This window comes from Phyllobates terribilis, unplaced genomic scaffold (genome assembly GCF_046119375.1).
Source record: "Phyllobates terribilis strain yellow unplaced genomic scaffold, ASM4611937v1 Scaffold_5__5_contigs__length_657084704, whole genome shotgun sequence".
Lineage (NCBI taxonomy): Eukaryota > Metazoa > Chordata > Amphibia > Anura > Dendrobatidae > Phyllobates > Phyllobates terribilis.
In genome coordinates this window covers 515001026-515022475 of record NW_027362765.1, presented here as the reverse complement: position 1 = coordinate 515022475, position 21450 = coordinate 515001026, and the positions used below count along the sequence as shown (strand labels likewise).

The window sequence follows — 21450 nt, the reverse complement described above, 5'->3', positions numbered from 1 at the left end:
TTTTGCGGAAGTGTGACACCCCAGGGGTCTGGTTGCCACAGTGATAGAGATATTACGTCTGAGAGCAGGTGGGAGGTCTCTTGGTCAGGAATCCTATGCATGCCACACCTCCTGCACAGTCCTGGGAGGGGAAGAACTTCCCCTATATAAAACTGGGGCTGAGGCAGGGTGAGGGAGTAGAGAAGAAGTAGAGAAAAGAAGCAGATATAGGAACAGAACATCAGGAGCTCTGTGGGAGCAGTGTTACAAGGAGTCAGGGGCTGGCAGCTGCAGAGCTCGCCCTGACTGAGAAGATTTCTTACCGGACCCGGAGTCCGAGGCTGTGGGGACTAACTCCTACCCAGCAGCAGAATCCGTCAGGCAGGGGATTCCAGGTCCTCTGGCCAAGAAACCCGAAGGCACGGTCACACGCATGGGACCAGCACCGCCGTCGTGGAGCGGAAGCTACTAGAAGGCCCCGAGTCACCGGCCATACGGGTGAGCACCACACGGTACACTCAGGGACGTGGGCTACTTATACCCGCCTCTAGCAAGGTAGCCAGAAGAGTACAGTTAGTTTGGGAGGCCTACAACTCCGCCTGGCCAGGGGAGATCCCATCTGCTCAAGGACTGACCAGGCCCCAATCGCTAGCCAGTACTCCGGGAGGGTCTATCTTTGTCACCAGTAAAGACCCTGAACTACACCGTACCGTCTCCGAGTGGTTCCTGCTACCCCCATCATCCACGTCGGCTGCCCTGAGGCCATACCCCTCCCGTTGGGGGTTATACTATCACGCTGCACAATCCTACCACCGGCCTCAGCGGTCTGCCCTGCAGCAGCAGCTCCTTAGCTGCACTCAACGGGTGGCGTAGTCGTCCAACATCTACCGCTGATACATCGCTGCTCAGTTTGACTCCCTGGGCACGGACCGGGTCACCGCCACGAGACTACAACCCTCAAGAGATCCGGCTCCGGGTAAGCTCCCGCGTGCGCAACGCAGCGCGACACAGGCCCTGGGGCGCGTCAACTTTGGCGTAGTCGGCAGGATTACAGCCAGCCCTTTATCCTCTACACCAACGCAAGTAACATCGGGCTAGGAGCCGTGTTGTCCCAGATCCAGCAGGGGAAGGAGCGAGTAATCGCTTACGCCAGCCGAAAACTGCGACCCACCGAAAGAAACCCTGAGAATTACAGCTCATTTAAGCTAGAGTTCCTGGCAGTGGTGTGGGCAGTCACCGAACGCTTTAAGCACTACCTCGCTTCTTCCCGGTTCGTCGTGTACACGGATAACAACCCGTTGACACACCTGGACACGGCAAGACTCGGTGCCCTAGAGCAGAGATGGATGGCCCGCCTGTCCAACTATGAGTTCACCATCAAATACCGGGCAGGACGCTCCAATACCAACGCGGACGCCCTGTCCAGGATGCCAAACCTACCGGACGTAGGAGAAGATCCAGAGGGACTGGAAGAAGTCGAACTCCCCGCGTTTCACCGTCATGGGACTATCCAGTATTCCCATCGGGTAAGGAGTAAGCAAGGCGCTACGCTTAACCCCTTACCTCACTACAACTGGGCGGAAACGCAAGACAGTGACCCTGCCGTCCGGCTGGTGAAGGAGATGCTGACTCGGCCAGAGGCTCGCCTTGACCCAGACGCTCCGGAGGAAGCCAAGCAACTGTGGGCAGAAAAGAGTAGACTGTTCCTTTACAAGGGGAAGTTGTGCCGCAGGATGGTTAACTCCCGGACGCATGAACTAATCTGGCAAGTAGTGGTGCCACGACGAGACGCAGCCATGGTGATGGAGGCATACCACGATGGAGCTGGGCATTTCGGATGGAAGAAGCTGGAGTTCCTGCTGCGCGGGCGGTTCCATTGGGTAGGCATGAGGGGAACCATCGAGAGGTGGTGCAGAGACTGTGGCCCGTGCAACCTGAGGAGGAAGGACCGTGCCAGCCAGAAGACTCCCCTGCAGTCCATCGTCACCCGGCAGCCGTTGGAACTGGTAGCCTTGGATCATGTAAAACTGACCCCAAGCAGAAGTGGCTACGTCTACGCGTTAACCATCGTGGATCATTACTCCCGGTTCTTGGTTGTCGTCCCCGTCAAGGACTTAACGGCTCAAACAGCAGCTAGAGCCTTCCAGCAGCACTTCTGCCGTCCACACGGGTACCCGGACCAAGTGCTGACGGACCAGGGACCTGCCTTTGAAGCGGAGGTCTTCCAGGAATTCTGCAATCTGTATGGCTGCCGGAAGATAAGGACGACACCCTATCATCCGCAAACTAATGGACTTTGTGAGAAAATGAACCAGGTGGTAATGGATCTTCTGAAAACGTTGCCCCTGGAAGAATGCAGTCTGTGGCCTGAGAAGCTGCCCGATCTGGTGGACCTATACAACCACATCCCCGTAGGTTCCACCAACTGTACCCCGGCTTACCTAATGAGGGCGAGACCTGGTAAGTTACCTGTTGACCTGGAAATGGGAGTCCTGACACCCGAGGACACTTCACCAGAAGCAGACTGGGACACAGAGAGGCAGCAGCAGTACGGGAAAGTACAGGAGAGCGTGGAGCGAAGTCTCTGTCAGGCTAGGGAGAGACAAGAGAAAACTTACAACCAGTATGCTCCCGCTGTTCCCCTGGTGCCCGGAGAGCAGGTCTTGAAGAGGAAAAGACGGCTCCACAAGTTGGACGACCAGTGGGAGAAGGACCCGTACACCGTACTGCCCTCAAGCCACGAGAACCCGAAGGTCTGTACCATCAGTAAAGACGGAGGGGAGACCACAGCCATTGTATCCCGGGATCACCTGAAGAAGTGTCCTGAACAGCTACGGAACCCTGAAGAGGAACAAGAAGACCATCGACCCGTAGAGGAAAGGGAAGATATGGTTAGTACTGTGCTCGGAGACTTCCCTCGGTCTTGGACTCAAGTCAATGGTGCAGTTGTGGTACCCGTACTCACCTTCCTCCAACCAGCATCCCAAGCACCTACGGAGCAACAGGTAGAGCTGGAAGAACAGCCGGTCCAGGAGGCAGAAGACCCCACACCAGCAGATCAGGAGGATCAACCCTCTGCTTGCAGTGAGCCTGCCATATCCCTAGTGAGCCAAAGGGCCCATAGACAGCTGCCCAATTTACCCTTGACAGCTCCTACACCCTGTAGTTCAGGGCCAGACAGTCAGCTCCGTAGGTCCACTAGGGCCACTAGAGGCCAGTTACCCGCACGTTGGAGGATTTGAAGTGTATAAATTGTTTTATTTGTGGTTACCTGTTTTTCTTGTTGCTTGTGTATAATTATGTGTTTCTAGTTGTTTATAGGAGTCTTTGGTGGATTTACCGGGAATCCTGTGTACATAGTTGGAGCGTAACCCAGGACGGACTGAAGACTGTTAAGGACTCGGGGCAGGACAGACCCCTACCTGGTTACGTCTCCCTGTTTTGGTGAAATGGACACCTTGCTTTCTTCAAAGACTGCACCCGGTTACGGACATGCCGTGACCACCTTTATGTGTTTCTTTATTGTATTGTTATTGTTATATCTTGTTATGTTTTTCTAAAATATGTTTAGTCCCGGAGTACTAAAATTCACTAGGGGGGAATGTGACACCCCAGGGGTCTGGTTGCCACAGTGATAGAGATATTACGTCTGAGAGCAGGTGGGAGGTCTCTTGGTCAGGAATCCTATCCATGCCACACCTCCTGCACAGTCCTGGGAGGGGAAGAACTTCCCCTATATAAAACTGGGGCTGAGGCAGGGTGAGGGAGTAGAGAAGAAGTAGAGACAGAGAAAAGAAGCAGATATAGGAACAGAACATCAGGAGCTCTGTGGGAGCAGTGTTACAAGGAGTCAGGGGCTGGCAGCTGCAGAGCTCGCCCTGACTGAGAAGATTTCTTACCGGACCCGGAGTCCGAGGCTGTGGGGACTAACTCCTACCCAGCAGCAGAATCCGTCAGGCAGGGGATTCCAGGTCCTCTGGCCAAGAAACCCGAAGGCACGGTCACACGCATGGAACCAGCACCGCCGTCGTGGAGCGGAAGCTACTAGAAGGCCCCGAGTCACCGGCCATACGGGTGAGCACCACACGGTACACTCAGGGACGTGGGCTACTTATACCCGCCTCTAGCAAGGTAGCCAGAAGAGTACAGTTAGTTTGGGAGGCCTACAACTCCGCCTGGCCAGGGGAGATCCCATGTGCTCAAGGACTGACCAGGCCCCAATCGCTAGCCAGTACTCCGGGAGGGTCTATCTTTGTCACCAGTAAAGACCCTGAACTACACCGTACCGTCTCCGAGTGGTTCCTGCTACCCCCATCATCCACGTCGGCTGCCCTAAGGCCATACCCCTCCCGTTGGGGGTTATACTATCATGCTGCACAATCCTACCACCGGCCTCAGCGGTCTGCCCTGCAGCAGCAGCTCCTTAGCTGCACTCAACGGGTGGCGTAGTCGTCCAACATCTACCGCTGATACATCGCCGCTCAGTTTGACTCCCTGGGCACGGACCGGGTCACCGCCACGAGACTACAACCCTCAAGAGATCCGGCTCCGGGTAAGCTCCCGCGTGCGCAACGCAGCGCGACACAGGCCCTGGGGCGCGTCAGAAGCGCAGCGGAACTCCCACCATTGACTTGCATTGAGACGCATAGAAACCGCGACTGTACATTTTTACAAGCGGCTTCTATGCGTCTCTATGTGCGGATGGTACCCAGTTCTGGAGGAGAGGAGACTCTCATCCAGACCTGGGTACCATTCTACCTGTAAAAAAAGAATAAAATAGCAAATAAAGTTTATATTCACCTGTCCGGCGGCTTCTCTCTGAATGCCGGCATCGCTTGAGGACCTGCGGTGACGTCACAGTCATGTGACCGCAGGCCCTTCACCGCTCTGTCTCGCGATATGTCGGCATCCAGGAACCAGACAGGAACGAGCGCTGCAGCCACGCCGGGACATCAGGGGTGAGTATAGCTTTATTTGTTTTCATTTTACGGTTCACACTATATAAATCCATGCTGTTTGCATGGATACAGTGTGACCTAGTTGTCAAGCACTTTCCAAGTGATGCTATCGCCTGGAAAGCGCTTGTCAATCTGCATGCGGAAACGCATGTGAATCCGCATGTGGATCCGCATGTATTCTGCAGGAAAAACGCATGCACAATCTGCATGCGTTTTTTCTGCCAGGGAGATGCAGAAATGCTGCATAAATTTTCTGGTTCATTTCTGCATCGTGGGCACATAGCCTTTCAGTTGTTTCACACTTTTTTGTTAAGTATATAATTCCACGTGTGTTAATTCATAGTTTTGATGCCTTCAGTGTGAATGTACAATTTTCAAAGTCATGAAAATACATAAAAATCTTTAAATGAGAAGGTGTGTCCAAACTTTTGGTCTGTACTGTACATTTATCACAGGTCTCTGCTACTACTACTACAGTGGTATGCTAATTAGAATGGACACTGAGCTTGCCACATCTCCTGTGTACAGCGATTTGCATGGAGAGCTTCTTTTACTCTGACAGATGATCGATAAGGGAGGGGAGGGGTTTGGTTTGGGAGAAAGTCTTAAAATTTATATGACACTTAGGGTGGCTTAAGAAAAAAAAACTATACTTATCTCTCAGATAGACACTGCTCCTATATTCACTCACTACTATTGGGGGAGTTCGACTTAACCAAAAGCCACAACTTTCTCTTTCTGTCCGAACAGTTTCTTCTAATTGCGGCCCAAGTAAGGGCAAGATAATATTCAGCAAAAATTATTCATTACTCATTAGAGGATCTGAATGTCAATGGGAAACTAAGGTTTATGGCCAGTTTTTCTCCAGGATTCAACTGGTGAAATATTGCCACTCATTCCAATGATCTTCTTTGACCATAGGGTGCATGGATGAAGACATCAAAAGAGCAATAAATTCAACATGGTTTAAGGATGAATGCTTAAATTGTACTTGTGACTCACATGGCGAGATTAACTGCTGCAGCAGGTAAGGCTGTATGTACGCATTCATAAATAAGTAAAGATGAGTTGTGGACTACAATCATGACCAAAGGTTTTGAGACTGAAATACATTTTGGTTTTCACAAAGTTTGTTGTTTCAGTGTTTTTTTTACAGGTTTTAGTCATATGTTTCTATGGTTACTTATATACAATTATAAGCATTTCATATATTTTTAAACTTTTATTGACAAATACAAGTTTATACAAGGACTCAATATTTATAGTGGTTACCCCTATTTTTAAAGACTTCTACAATTGCCCTGGCAGCCGGATATCAGCTTCTGGGTCAAATCCTGACTTATGCCAGCTCATTCGTGTCTAATCAGTGCTTGGAGTTTATCACAATTTCTGTGTTTTTGTTTATTCTATCGCTTTTTGATGGTATGTGCACACGTTCAAGATTTGAAGCAGAAATTTCCTGAGCGTTTTTGCCTCTCTGGGTATGTGCACACGATGCAGAAATGAAGCAGAAAATGTCTGCATCATTTCTGCATCTCCCTGGCAGAAAAAACGCATGCAGATTGTGCATGCGTTTTTCCTGCAGAATACATGCGGATTCACATGCGTTTCCGCATGCTGATTGACAAGCGCTTTCCAGGCGATTTTAGCATCACCTGGAAAGTGCTTGACAACTAGGTCACACCATATAAATCCATGCAAACAGCAGGGATTTATATAGTGTGACCCGAGAGAGTGTATATACTTACCTCCGATGGCCTGCACTGTCCTGCTCAATCCGTTCTCCCGGCAACTTTGAATTGAAAGACCTTCCCACGTCAGCGTCACGTGACCCGTCACATGACTCTGACGTCAGCGCAGGTCCTACAACTCACTGCAAAGTGCCAGGAACCAAGCAGGAGCGCTGCGCGGGCCGACAGAAGGTAAATATACATTTATTTTTTATTTTATTCTTTTTTTACAGCTGTTTTAATGGTACCTGGGTGTGGATGAGACTCTCCTCTCCTCCACACCCGGGTACCATCCGCACATTAGAACGCGCCAATAACGCAAGTACAAATGCAGTCTTGCGGTATTGGCGCGTTCTAATGCAAGTCAATGGCGGCGAAAACGCCGCGTTTACGCAAAATTTATTGACATGCTGCGGATTTTTGAGCGCAGCGTTTACGCTGCGGAAAAATCCGCATCATGGGCACAGCACATGCGGATTTCAATTGGGGAACATTGCTGCCCTTCTACCATGCGTTTTTAATGCGTTTCCGCGGCGTTTACGCAGCTGCAAAAACGCAGCGGAAACGCATTAAATACGCATCATGTGAACTCAGCCTCTCTGGCAGAAAAAAACGCATGCGGATTTACATGCGTTTTTGACGCGTTTTTACATGCGTTTTTTTAAGCGTTTTTGTACATCAATGAATGCTTTTTGGAGCTAAATAAAGTTATTTGGTGGGACATTGCTTAAGCCCTTGGATTACCATAAGAACTGGGGTGAGTATATTGGTTCATTTAAATGATTAAAGAATGGGTCTGTTGTATTTCAAATAAAGTGTTTACACTGTGTCTGTGTGTTTCTTTACTTTAATTAAAGTTTGGTCATGAAAAGGTCTGATTGACACCTTGACATCACCAAACAAAAGAGCTGGGTGTCAGTTAGTCCCATTTACCCAATCTAAATTAGCATTTCTATTCATGTAATTTATGTGACTGCTGTGAGCAGTTATTATTACCCTGGGAAGGTGCCATTAGGCAAACATGGTCCTTGGCCATTAAATAACATCTCACAGCTGGTTCGTTAGTCACTACGTCCCCACAAACAGCAACAAGCAGAGCTTTTGACGCAAAGTATTTATGTTGCGTCCAAAACATGGTGTTCTAATGCCGCACTTTTGTTGTCAGTAGATGTGAATCCACCGCATATAATGACACTTCAATCGGTCAAAATCAGCAGTGGAGACTAGCATGTCCGCTACAGAAATTGATACGTTGCGGGTGAGTTTGGGTACATGGCCACGATCAGGAGCCACTGCAGGTTTCATGCTGCGTGTTTATACAGCGTCAAATCCGCAGTGTCCAGATGTTACATTATAGTGGATGGGATCTCTAGAAATCCCACGTCCACTATGCGTGCACCAGAGGCTGCGAATCACTCGTGGACACTGACATGCAGCGCATTTTTCAGGACCGCAGCATGTCAAATTCTCTTGTGGAGTCGCTAGTCTCCACAACAGAAATTTGACCACTAGAATGTATTGAATGCGGTAAATCCGCATGGTTCAGTGAACACATGTGGATTTACTTGCGTTCAATAGAATGCAACGTTTTGAACGCAGCAAAAATTTGTGTCCAAAGCAGTGCTATGTCTGATTTATGGGTACAGAGCCTAAAATAAAAAAAAAAATGGTGTGGGCTCACACGTCATTTTTATAACCAGCAGAGGGAAAGCCGACCGTTGGGGGCTGATATGAGTAGCTGCAGAAGGGGCCGTTAGCCAACAATGTTCCCTGGCTATTAATATCAGCCCACAGCTGTTTGTTTAGCCTTTACTGACTAGATTACAGGGGGGCCCCACACAAAAAATTGACATGGAGTCCCCCTATAAAATCTAACCAGCAAAGGCTAAACTTGACAGCTGCTGGCTGATGTTAATAGCCAGGGAAAGGGCCATGGAAACTAGGCCCCTCAGCAGTCTCAGAAATGGCGCATCCATAAGATGTGCCAAATCTGGCGCTTAGCCTCGCTCTTCCCACTGCCCTGTAGCAGTGGCAATGGGGTAATGGATGGGGTTAGGGCTCACGTCAGCCTTGTATTGGTGGCTGACGTGAAGCCCAGGTTAGTAATGGAGGGTGTCTATAAGACGCCCCCATTACTAACTGCGAAGTAAAGTGGTCACCGCTTTTTCAGTAAAAGACACGGCCAGAATAAAATATTTTAATGAAATAAAACACACACGGTTCTACAATTTTTTTTATTACACACCTTTGCGAAGCACTCAATCTCCTGAAAAAAAAACATAAAATAAAAAACAACCGTATCCCTCACCTGTCCGCTGTCAACGATGCAGTCCACGATCACCGCCGAGTGTCCTACGACGATCCAGGTCACTTCTACAGCTGTGACATCAGAAATCAGTGATGTCACAGCTGTAGAATACAGCACTGTATACTGATAGGTGTAAAATCACCCCCTGTCAGTATACAGGCTGCAGGAGGTCACTGGGGTTCATCAGCTGAAGATCATTTGATAAGCCCCAGTGAGCTAGACACCGTGGGAACATTCTTGCGATCATGTGATTGCTGACATCATCGATCAGCTGATGGTCGCGTGACCATCAAGTGATCGGTGACGTCAGCGTAGGTCCTGGCAGCGTAGTACACTGCTGGGAACGAGCCCCCTCCCGGCAGTGTACCGCTGGCCACCGAGCTGAAGACATCGCTGCCGGGGACCAGTAGGACACCGGGGGCCGCCACACAGGTGAGTATACAGGTGTTGTTGGTTTTTTTTACTTTTTCTTTTCTTTTTTTTTGACTGCTTTTTGCTGCTATTCAGTGCAAGTCAATGGGCGCGAATTTGCAGCTGGATCTCGCTAGAAATGGTCCTGCTGCGGTTTTTGCCGCAATGGTAATCCGGAGCAGAAATTTCCGTATCATGTGCACAGCACATGCGGATTACCAATGCTATACATTCCAGACCTATTAACAAGCTGTTTTAATGCGTTTCCACAGAGGAAAAAACGCTGCGGAAACGCATTAACACCGCATCATGTGCACATAGCCTGAGAATTGACCACAGGTTCTCAATGAGATTGAAATCTGAGCAGTTTCCTGGCCATGGACCCAAAATTTCAATGTTATATTACTTTTGCCTTGCTCCACCATGCTGGAAAAAAAAACATTTTTCAGAAGCAAATTGCTCCTGGATCATTGGCAGAAGTTCTTCAGATATTGTGAGCCCACTCACTAGGATGAAAAGCAATCCTACATATGAATGGTCTCGGGATGCTTTACTGTTGGCATGACACAGGACTCATGGTAGCACTCACCTTTTGTTCTCCGGACAATTATTCTTCCAGATGTCCCAAACAGACCGAAGGCGGCTTCATCAGAGAAAATAACTTTGCAGGAACTAAGGGATTGGGCTTCAGAGGACTGAGATAAAGTTATTTTCTCTGCTGAAGCCCATTTCAGTTTGTTTGGAACATCTACAATAATGATTGTCCGGAGAAGATAAGGTGAGCACTGTTATGAGCCCTGTGTCATGTCAACAGTAAATCCTCCTGAGACCATTAATTTGTGGGGCTACTTTTCCTCCATTAAGTGAGCTCACTATCACTTTTGCCTAAGAACACTGCCGTGAAAAAAGATGGGATCTAAACATCCTACAACAGTAAATTCTCCCAACGATCCAAGAAAAATTTGGTGATGAGCAATGCCTTTTCCAGCATAATGGGACACCATGTCACAAGACAAAAGTGATAATTAAGTGGCTCGGTGAACAAAACATTGACATTTTGAGTCCATGGCCAGAAAACTTCCCAGATCTCAATCCCATTGAGAACCTGTAGTCAATCCTCAAAGAGCATCAGGACAAACAAAAAAAGAGAAATTGTGATAAACTCCAAGCAATGATTAGGCAAGAATAGTCTGCCATTAGTGACATTACCATGGCTAAGCCCACCCATCAAACTAATGAAAAACTGCACCACTTTAGTGACGCAACTTACTCCAAAAATGTACTCCAGTCGCTGACTTGAGTACATTTCTGGCGCATGCCAGTTAAGAGATGCACATAATTCATTAAGTGCTGTGCACCTCTTAATGAATTAGGTGCATTGTACTCCAGCGAGCCAGTTAATTAAAACTGGTGTGCACAAAGGACACTAAGGCTGTGTGCCCACTATGCGTTTTTTAAGCGTTTCTGCAGCGGCAATTCCATTGCAGAAACGCTTAAAAAAATGCTTCGTAGAAGGTCTGCCATGTTCCCCAATGATAATCCGTATGTGCTGTGCACATGCTGCGGAAGTCTGCAGCACTACCAATTATTTTGCGGAAGCGCGGCGTTTTCGCCGCCATTGACTTGCATTGGAACCCATGGAATCCGCATCACTGCATCTGCAGATGCGGAATCCATGCGTTTCAATGTGCGGATGGTACCCGGGTTTGGAAAAGAGGAGACTCTCCTCCGGACCCGGGTACCATAGTACCTGTAAAAAGAAGAATAAAATAAAAAATATACATTATACTTACCTTCTGATGGCCCCCCCGGTGTCCTTAGCAATGCGTCTCGGCTTGCCGGCAGCGATGGTCTGAAAAGGACCTGCCATGATGTCATTTAGCCATGTGACAGGTCACGCGACCGCTGATGTCGGCAGGTCCTTTAGTCTCCCGCGAGCTGCCGGCAAGCCAGGACGCATCGGATAAAGACACTGGGGGCCATCAGAAGGTAAGTATATATTTATTTTTTATTTTTTACCATTCTTTCGGTCACACTATATAAATCCATGCCGGTTGCATGGATTTAAATAGTGTGACCAAGTTGTCAAGCACTTTCCAAGTGATGCTAAAATCGCTTGGAAAGCGCTTGTCAACCCACATGCAGAAATGCATGTGAAAAACGCTTCACATCCGCATGTCCCTGGCAGGAAAAACGCATGTATAATCCGCATGTACAATCCGCATGTACAATCCGTATGTGTTTTTTCTGCCAGGGAGATGCAGAAACGCTCAGGAAAAATCCTGAGCATTTCTGCATCGTGGGCACATAGCCTAAATGTATTTAATCTTCACCCTCCAAGCTTTACGGACAGCTGCAGCTTGTATAGAACAGAATGAGATCTTATCAGCAGCAGGGAAGAGGCGTGACACTGCGGAGCTTGTCAATCAGGCAGGGTAGGCAAATTTTCAGCAGCAGTAGGAAGGAAGGACTATGAAAAGCTGTTAATCAGATTAAGATGAGTTTAAGCTTTCAAAAGCACCATTTTCACATGGCTTTTCAAAGTAAGTACAGTTACGGTTCTGTTATAAGTAGTTTAGCAATTAGTACAGATATCCCCAAGAAAAGCAGTATGTTGCTTGAAATTCTAAGATTACATGACTCACTAACCATTCATTTCTTCATAGGATGATGAAGCCAGTCCTGAATGACCCGACAGCTTGTAAAGCCACTCTGAATAAATCTTCTTGCACATACATTATTAGCAGAAGAGACAACTCTACTGGACCATGTGAGACCATGGCTTTAATGTGACTCGGTGATCACAAGAAACATCAAGGTCAAGCTGATTTATATTCAGAAGTATTTTTTTGGCCAGTTGTATATTGAATAAATGTGACCTATTACACAGCTATCAGAGCAGCATTGCACTTACCTGCATTGTACTGTATATGTGAACTGCAACTTTTTTACAGTGGTTTATTAAATGTCGTACAAGTTGTCCTAGACTGTGCACCATCTATAATAAATATAACAGTTTAAAAGTTCTTCCTTATTGGATTTAAATTGGTGCTTGAAAGTTTGTAAACCCGTCAGAATTTTCTGTATTTCTGCATGAATTTGACCTAAAATACATCAGATTTTCACACAGTCATAAAAGTAGATACAGAGAACCAAATAAAACAAATGAATCAAAAATATTAGACTATTCATATAATTTTAAAATAATGAAAATGATCCAATATCACATGCCTATCAGTGGCAAAAGTATGTGAACCTTTGCTTTTCGTATCTGGTGTGACCCGCTTGTGCAGCAATAAGTGAATCTAGATGCTGCTGATAAGTGTTGATTTGTCCTGTGCATAGGCTTGGAGGAATTTCAGCTTGTTCCGTCCTATAAAACAGCTTCAACTTTTATGTTGGTAGGTTTGCTCCCATGAACTTCTCATTTTTTGTCCTTCTACAACATTTCTATTGGATTAGGGTCAGTGCTTTGGCTTGACTATTCCAAAACTTTAAAGGGGTCGTCCGGCCTCAAACTACAAGTCTGCAGTCACTATGTGACAGCAGACTTGTTGAACCTCACTCAGCTCACACTGTGAGGATTCCCTAGAGCCGGGAATGGGTGGTCATGTGACTACAAGTATGCGATATGCATATGTAGCACCCCGAGGACTCGGCTGCTACAGGGGTATTGCACCTCGATCGAGAGGTGTGGTATTCCACTCCCGGGTAAGGATGGAGTGTGGAACAGAGCTCAGATAGCTGCATGCACTACACTCACCCCATTTCCGGGGGACAGAACAACGGTACTCCCACTAGGAAGATGTGCAGGTACGACAGCGTCTGTCCCCGGCTGGAGTGGGGAGGGGGGAGGAATATCCCTGTAGTGTAGGAGCAGATAGGGGAGGTACTCTGGGTATGGCTAGGAGCCCATTGGGTGCTAGTCACCTGGGCTCACACATAGAGGGAGTATAAGAGGTGGGCACCATCTTGAGACAGGGTCTGTTCGGTGCAGAAAGGAGTTCAGCCAGAGAGGGCTGACAGGGAGCTGTGGCTCCGGCTGGGCCCAGCTCCAGGGCCAGGCCTGAAGCAGAGAGAAGGAGGCAGAAAGGCCCAGAGACGCAAGGAGAGAGGGAACCCTGAGATCCCACAGGAGAACGAAAAGGGTGAAGGGTTGGCAGAGAAGGGTACCGGATCCCAAACTGGTAGAGGCTAATCATCCTCAGCCAGGAACCGGAGGTCGTGGTCAAGCTTTGGCACGACCCTCACCACATCCACCAGGAAGGCACACCACGCATAGGGCCAGGGAAGCCAGGAAAGGTTTCACCACCAAGAGGCCCGAGGGAGCCGGACATAGGTGGGTCCCTGGTGAGAACGGCCAGTAGGAAGGAAGAGAGGGGAGCTCTGGACCACGCTCTGGAACTACCTGGGAGTTGGCCGAGTCCCTGACCTGGTGGACGCAGCATGACTCGGGTGGTCCTTACTGTGCACAAGCGACCGGGTAAAGAACAGTGAGTAAAGCTTTTGAAACTGCACTTCAAGCCTCCGTGTTTCGTGGTCACACCTGCACCTTCAGTACTGGGACACCCGCACCATCACTCCCCTCGTCCAACTCACAATAGCTGCCCTGAGGCCATGCCCCTCCCGTTGGGGGTTATACCATCCACGCTGCACAATCCTACCACCGGCCTCAGCGGTCTGCCCTGCAGCGGCAGCTCCATAGCTGCATTCAACGGGTGGCGTAGTCGAACAATACAGTATCATCTGCCAAACACTGCCTCCTAGTTTGACACCCTGGGCACGGACCGGGTCACCGCCACGAGGACTACTACTCCTATTCAGATCCGGCTCCGGGTAACCCTTGAACATGGCCCAGGGGGTGCGTCACATACTCCTGGCCACAATCTGACTAGATTGGTGAGGACTCATTCAATAGTCTTGTGCTGAGCGAGGCTGCAGCAATCTAGTCAGATTGTGGCAGGGAGTAAGCATATCACATACTTGCATTCACATGACCGCTGCCCTCAGCCTGGGCAAATCCATACAGTGTGCAGTATATGCGACGTGAGGATTCACAAGTCTGCAGTCACCACAAATGACTGCAGACTTGTAGTTTAACTCCAGACAACCCCTTGTAACATGCGGGGGAAACCCCACCCACAGCCCATCAATCAGGGGGAAGCGCATAACTGAGTCATGCCCGGCTGCAGCCGGAACTAGACGTGGCATCAGCGGATGCCAGAGCCGGCTGCAGCCAGGGGTCACGTGATGCCTGTGAGCGGTCAGCAATAGCGCCGCTCACAGGCAAGATGCACAGCAGAAGGTATTACAAAAACACTTATCTCCACTGTTTAAATACATTGGGGCATTTTATAAAGTAGTGGACAACCTCATTAAGTGCTTAGGGAGCCAGTGTCTGACTTCAATCCTTGACCTGGAAGTTACAAACATCTCATAGTAATGTCTCACACATGCACAGAGACCTTCCAGCAATGAAGGAAAAAGGTAAACCCAGAGAGAGAGAAAAGCTGAAGGTAAACAGCACTTAAAGAGGTTGTCCACTACTTTTAAATTGATGGCCTATCCTTAGGATAGACTACCAATGTCTGATCGGCCGGGGTCCTACACCCAGCACCCCTGACGATCAGCTGTCATCGATGCCGCCGGCAGGAAGTGCTTACTTGCTGAGCTTGGCCGTCTACTTGTAGTGGCTGCCAAGGGGTACTGCATATCCACCTCCTATTGATTAGAATAGGAGGCAGATGTGTAGTACTAAGCCTTGGCCACTACAAGTAGACAGCCAAGCTTGGCAAGTAAATACTTACAGCTGGTGGCCGCCGCCACCGGTGACAGCTGATCGGCAGGGGTGCCGGGTGTTGAACCCTTATCCGATCAAACATTGACAGCCTATCCTGAGGATAAGCCATCAATTCAAAAGTAGTGAACAACCTCTTTAATCTCTAGCAACCTGATAAGGGTGTAAAGTCACTGCTGGCTCAAAAAAATAAATAAATATATATATAATATAACATTAATTAAAGATTTCCCCTGACCCACTCCTATTTATCACAGGACACTGAAACTTGACATGTGTAATGATACAAGTCTCCTCTATAGGTTATGTGCCAATTTGCATCTCAGAACTGATAACGGTCTTGATTTTACAGGTACTGAAGTGGTGTGAGGTTTGATAATGGACCCAGTGGAAAACAGAGCAGTCATCAAGTTCCTTTACTTGAAAGGCCGCACACCAGAGGGGACGTTCGATGTTATGAAAGAGGTTTATGGTGATGATTCCTCATCATATGATGTAGTCAAGAACCGGCATTGTCAATTGAAATGTGGTCGGACTTCGGTGCAAACAGCTCCAATTCCAGGGCGACCCCACTCTGCTATTGATGAACACACCATCCAGCAAGTGGAGGTCGCCATTTTGGAAAATCGCCAAGTAACCATTCGCCACCTAGCCCAAAATGTAAAGATTAGTGTGGGGTCCATGGAAAAAAATCATCCAAGACCATCTCAACATGCATAAGGTATCCGCTCGCTGGGTTACCCGGCTGCTCACATCTTTCCAGAGGCAGGAATAAGTCGAATGCTCTCAGGCTCTATTGACGATGTACCATGGAAACCAGGAGGACTTTTTCAACAGACTGATCACACAGGATGAAAGCTGGGTCCATCACTATGAACCTGAGACTAAAGTCCAATCGATGCAATGGAAGCATCATGACTCATAGCCTCCAAAGAAGGCATGTGCCCAACCCTCGGCAGGCAAGGTCATGCTCACAGTATTTTGGGACCAGCACGGAGTAGTATTGATGGATTCCCTAGCAAAGAGTACCATGATCACTAGGGCATACTATGCTTCACTGCTGCTGAAATAGAGGGAGGCCATCAAAACCAAGAGACATGGCATGCTCACCAAAGGTGTCCGCCTTCTGCAAGACAATGCACCAGTTCACAACTCACATGTTGCCCAAATGGAAGCATGTTCCTGTGGCTTTAAAATTCTACCGCAACCCCCTTATTCATCAGACCTCACACCATCGGACTTCCACCTCTTTCCAAAAATAAAGTTATTTTTGAAGGGCAAGCATTTTCCAGAGGATAAGACTCTGGTTTCCGAAGTTACACTGTGGCTTTTGGAGCAACCTGTCGACTTCTACAAGCGAGGTGTTTACAATTGCTTAAAGAGTGGGAGAATTGTGTGTCCTTAGGTGGCACCTATGTAGAGAAGGACTAATAACTGTGCCGAGTTTAATTGCTCTCAGTCCACAGGAAGTCGGTCACGGAAAATCTTTAATGAACGCCGCTCGTATGATTCCATGAAGATGGAGGGAGCTAGAGACCGAGCTCCTCCCTCTCCCTATCTAGATCATAAAATTTTATGAGTAGCAGCTGTCATCTCCTAACTCAGAAATGGGGATGAGATATATATGACTCGCCCCCTGGGCCGAGGGGCACCCGGAACCGGGCTTCTGGGGGTTGTAGTCTCCGTGGCGGTGACCCGGTCCCGTGGCTCAGGGTGGTCAGGCCACTGGCGGTCTTTTGTGGTGGCTTTTATGATTTAATGTCCGACTACGCCACCCGTGGATTGCGGTCAGGGTGTACCGCCGCTGCGAGGCAGACCACTGAGGCTGGTGTGGGATGCGCAGCAAATAATGGGATAACTCCCCAAGGGAAGAGTATAGCCTCAGGGCAGGGGATGTAGATGATGGGAGTGATGGTGCACGGGCGTCCCAGAACTAGTAGTGCTGTATGCGGTGAGAAAGCAGAAACGACTCAGAGTCTTTGCAGTGCAGTTCAGGGTCTTTACTGGTGACAATAAGGCAGACCCTCCCGGGAGTACTGGCTAGCATAAGGGGCCTGGTCAGTCTGTGAACAAACAGGAGTTCCCCTGGCCAGGTGGAGTTGTAGGCCTCCCCATCTATCTGCACTCTTCCTGGCTACCTTGCTGTAAGCGGGTAGAGGTAGCCTACGTCCCTGAGTATACCGTGTGGTGCTCACCCGTATGGCTGGTGACTTGGGGCCTTCTGATAGCCTCCGCTCCTCGATGGCGGTGCTGGTCCCTTCCTCGTGACTGAGCCTCCGGGCTTCTATGGCCAGAGGACCTGAAATCCCCTGCCGGCGGGTTTCTGCTGTTGGGTGTATAAGTCCCCACAGCCTCGGACTCCTGTGTCCGGATCTCGGTGTCTTCTGCCAGGATGAACTCTGCTCAGCTCAAGTCCCTGGTCTTCAGCTCCTGCTCCTACAGAGCTCCTAGCTGTTGCTTTCCCTGTCTTACTCTTTCTGCTCTAACCCCGCCCCAGATCCAGTTTATATAGGGCAGGTCCCTCCCCTATCTGGACTGGGACAGGAGGTATTGCATGTTCAAGGGCTCCTGACCAGGGAACCTCCCACTTGCTCTCAGACGTAATATTTCTATTACTGTGGCAACCAGACCCCTGGGGTGCCACATTCCCCCCTAGTGAACTTTAGTACTCCGGGACTAAACACATTTTTGAAACATAATAACAGGGTATAAACAATAATACAATAACATATGTACAAGAAGTTTTAGTCTTTAGAGGTCACGGCGCGTCTGTGACCGGGTGTCCATGTCACCCAACAAGGTGACGTTTTAGAACAGAGTAGGGGACCTGTCCAAAGCAAACCCCAAACGTTGGCCCTGGGCATGGCTGCCAGGCGAAGGGAACTACTTTGGACCACACCAGACAGGTTTTTCTTCCGTGGCCGTTTTCGCAAGAGGCACAAGGTGCAACTATTTACATTTTAGTTCCGGTTACTCAGTGTCCATAACCTGTCAGTCCAAATAAACCTGCAGGGTAACTAGAGAAACAATCAGTAAACAGGCAACAAAAACATCAATTTACAGGTAAATTCACTTTACATTTTAGAATCTCCAGCGAGCGGGCATCTGTCCTCTAGTGCTCCTGGTGGACCTACGTAATCCACTATCTAGTTCTGCACTACAGGGTGTAGGAGGTGTTGTGGGTAGGCCTGGCAGCTTTCTGCGTACTCTTTGGCTTACTAGGGGCACGGCAGGCTCACTACTAGCAGAGGGTCGATTCTCCTGGGCTGCTGGTATGGATTCTTCTGCCTCCTGGGCCGGCTGCTCTTCTGACACTCCCTGTTCTTCTGTAGGCCCTTGAGGGGCTGGCTGGAGAAAGGTGAGGACGGGTACCACGACTGCATTGTTGATCTGAGTCCAGGACCGGGGAAAGTCTCCGAGTACAGTACTGATCATTTCTTACCTTTCCTCTGCGGGTTGAGGGTTCTCTTGATCTTCGTCAGGGCTTTGCAGCTGCTCGGGACACTTTTTCAGGTGGTCTCTGGAGACAATGACTGTGGTCTCTCCTCCATCCTTACTGATGACACAGACTTTTGGGTTCTCATGGCTCGAGGGCAGTACGGTGTATGGGTCCTTCTCCCACTGGTCGTCCAACTTGTGGAGCCGCCTCTTTCTCTTCAAGACCTGCTCTTCAGGTACCAGGGGAACAGCGGGAGCATACAGGTTATAAGCCTTCTCTTGCCTTTCTCTTGCTTGAGACAGACTTCGCTCGACGCTCTCCTGTACTTTCCGATACTGCTGCTGCCGTTCTGTATCCCAGTCTGCCTCTGGCGAGGTGTCCTCAGGTGTCAGGACTCCCATATCCAGGTCAATAGGCAGCTTACCAGGTCTTGCTCTCATTAGGTAAGCCGGGGTACAGTTGGTGGAACCTACGGGGATGTAATTATACAAGTCCACCAAATCAGGCAGTTCTTCAGGCCACAGACTGCGTTCTTCCAGGGGCAACGTTTTTAGCAGGTCTATCACCACCTGGTTAATTTTCTCACATAGTCCGTTGGTCTGAGGGTGATAGGGCGTTGTTCTTATCTTCCTGCAGCCATACAGATTGCAGAACTCTTGGAAGACCTCCGCTTCGAAGGCTGGTCCTTGGTCCGTCAGCACTTGCTCCGGATACCCGTGTGGACGGCAGAAGTGCAGCTGGAAGGCCCTGGCTGCTGTTTGGGCCGTTAAGTCCTTGACAGGGACCACCACCAGGAACCGGGAGTAGTGATCTACGATGGTGAGGGTGTAGACGTACCCAGATTTGCTTGGAGCCAGTTTCACATGGTCCAGGGCTACCAGTTCCAGTGGCTGCCTGGTGATGATGGGCTGCAGGGGAGTCTTCTGGCTGGCACTGTCTCTTCTTCTTAGGCTGCACGGGCCACAGTCTCTGCGCCACCTCTCGATGGCTCCTCTCATGCTTACCCAGTAGAACCGTTCACGCAACAAGAACTCCAGCTTCTTCCATCTGAAGAGTCCTGCTCCGTCGTGGTATGCCTCCAGAACCATAGTCGCGTCTCGTCTTGGGACCACTACCTGCCAGGTCAGCTCATGTGTTCTAGAGTTGACCATTCTCCGGCACAGCTTCTCCTTGTAAAGAAACAGCTTGCTTTTCTCCTTCCACAGTTGCTTGGTCTCCTCCGGAGCGTCTGGGTCAAGACGGGCATCAGCCTGTGTCAGCATTTCCTTCACCAGACGGACTGCGGGATCACTGTCTTGTGTCTCCGCCCAGCTGTAGTGGGGTAAGGGATTGAACGTAGCAGAGTGCCTGTCCCTCACACGGTGGGAATACAGGGTAATCCCATGACGGTGGAACACAGGGAGTTCGACTTCTTCCAGTTCTTCTGGATCTTCCCCTACGTCCGGTAAGTTTGGCATTCTGGACAGGGCATCCGCGTTGGCATTTGAGCGTCCCGCCCGGTATTTGATGGTGAATTCATAGTTGGACAGGCGGGCCATCCATCTCTGCTCCAGGGCACCAAGTTCTGCAGTGTCCAGGTGTGTCAACGGGTTGTTATCCGTGTACACGGTGAACTTGGAAGAGGCAAGGTAATGCTTGAAAAGTTCGGTCACTGCCCACACCACTGCCAGGAACTCTAGCTTGAATGAGCTATAATTCTCAGGGTTTCTCTCTGTGGGCCATAGTTTTCGGCTGGCGTAAGCGATTACCCGTTCTTTCCCCTGCTGGATCTGGGACAATACGGCTCCTAGCCCGATGTTACTCGAGTCCGTGTAGAGGATAAAGGGCTGGCCGTAGTCAGGGTACGCCAGGATTTCATCCCCCGTGAGGGCCATCTTCAGCTGGCGGAAGGAATCCTCTTCCAGCTTTTCCCACCTGAAGGGCGGCTTCTGGTTTTTGGCCTTCCTGGATTGACCTATCAGGAGGTGCTGCATAGGGGCTGCCATTTTGGTGAAACCGGGAATGAATCTTCGGTAGTAGCCTACCAACCCGAGGAACTGCCGCACTTCCTTTATGCTGGAGGTTCTTGGCCAGTCTTTAATCACGGTGATCTTATCGGGGTCGGGAGCCACTCGGTCAGCACTCACCACGTATCCCAGGTACTGCACCTTTGGTTTCAGGAGGTGACACTTGGAGGGTTTCACCTTTAGGCCGTAGCTTGCCAGGGCGTCAACACTTCTGCCAGGTGTTTCAGATGGTCCTCGTAGGTTTTGGAATAGACGATGACATCATCCAGGTATAACAGGACCGTCTCGAAATTCCGGTGTCCCAGACAGCATTCCATCAACCGCTGGAAGGTTCCTGGTGCGTTGCAGAGCCCGAACGGCATACAGTTGAATTCGCTGAGACCCATCGGGGTGGTGAATGCGGTCTTCTCTTTGTCTGCCTCTGCTACAGGAACCTGCCAGTACCCGCTAGTGAGATCCAAAGTGGAGAAGAAGTTAGAAGATTTTAATGCAGCTAAAGATTCTTCTATTCTAGGTAATGGGTACGCATCTTTGTGTGTGATACGGTTGACCTTTCTGTAGTCTACACACATTCTCATTGTGTTGTCCTTCTTTTTCACTAGAACTAGTGGAGCTGCCCAGGGGCTACAGCTGTCCCTGCTTACCCCAGCCTCCTTCATGTCAAGCAACATCCCCTTTGCATGCTGATAGTGTGCAGGGGGTACAGGTCGGTATCTTTCCTTTATGGGCGGATGGTCTCCTGTGGGGATGTGATGTTCTACCCCCTTTACTCGCCCGAAGTCTAGCAGGTGTTTACTAAAGACCCTCTCGTACTCCTGAACC

General features: G+C 49.4%; 1 protein-coding gene across 1 annotated transcript in view; it reads left to right on the top strand.

Annotated features, from left to right (window-relative positions):
- LOC141271307 (beta-microseminoprotein-like) overlaps positions 1-12548 on the top strand; it is a 41613-nt gene extending 29065 nt beyond the window's left edge. Inside the window, exons 3-4 of the mRNA XM_073681421.1 lie at positions 5859-5964; positions 12053-12548. Coding sequence (XP_073537522.1) covers positions 5859-5964; positions 12053-12179 — 233 coding nt within the window. The 3' untranslated portion in view covers positions 12180-12548. The remainder of the gene's footprint in view (positions 1-5858; positions 5965-12052) is intronic.
- The last annotated feature ends 8902 nt before the right edge of the window (positions 12549-21450 follow it).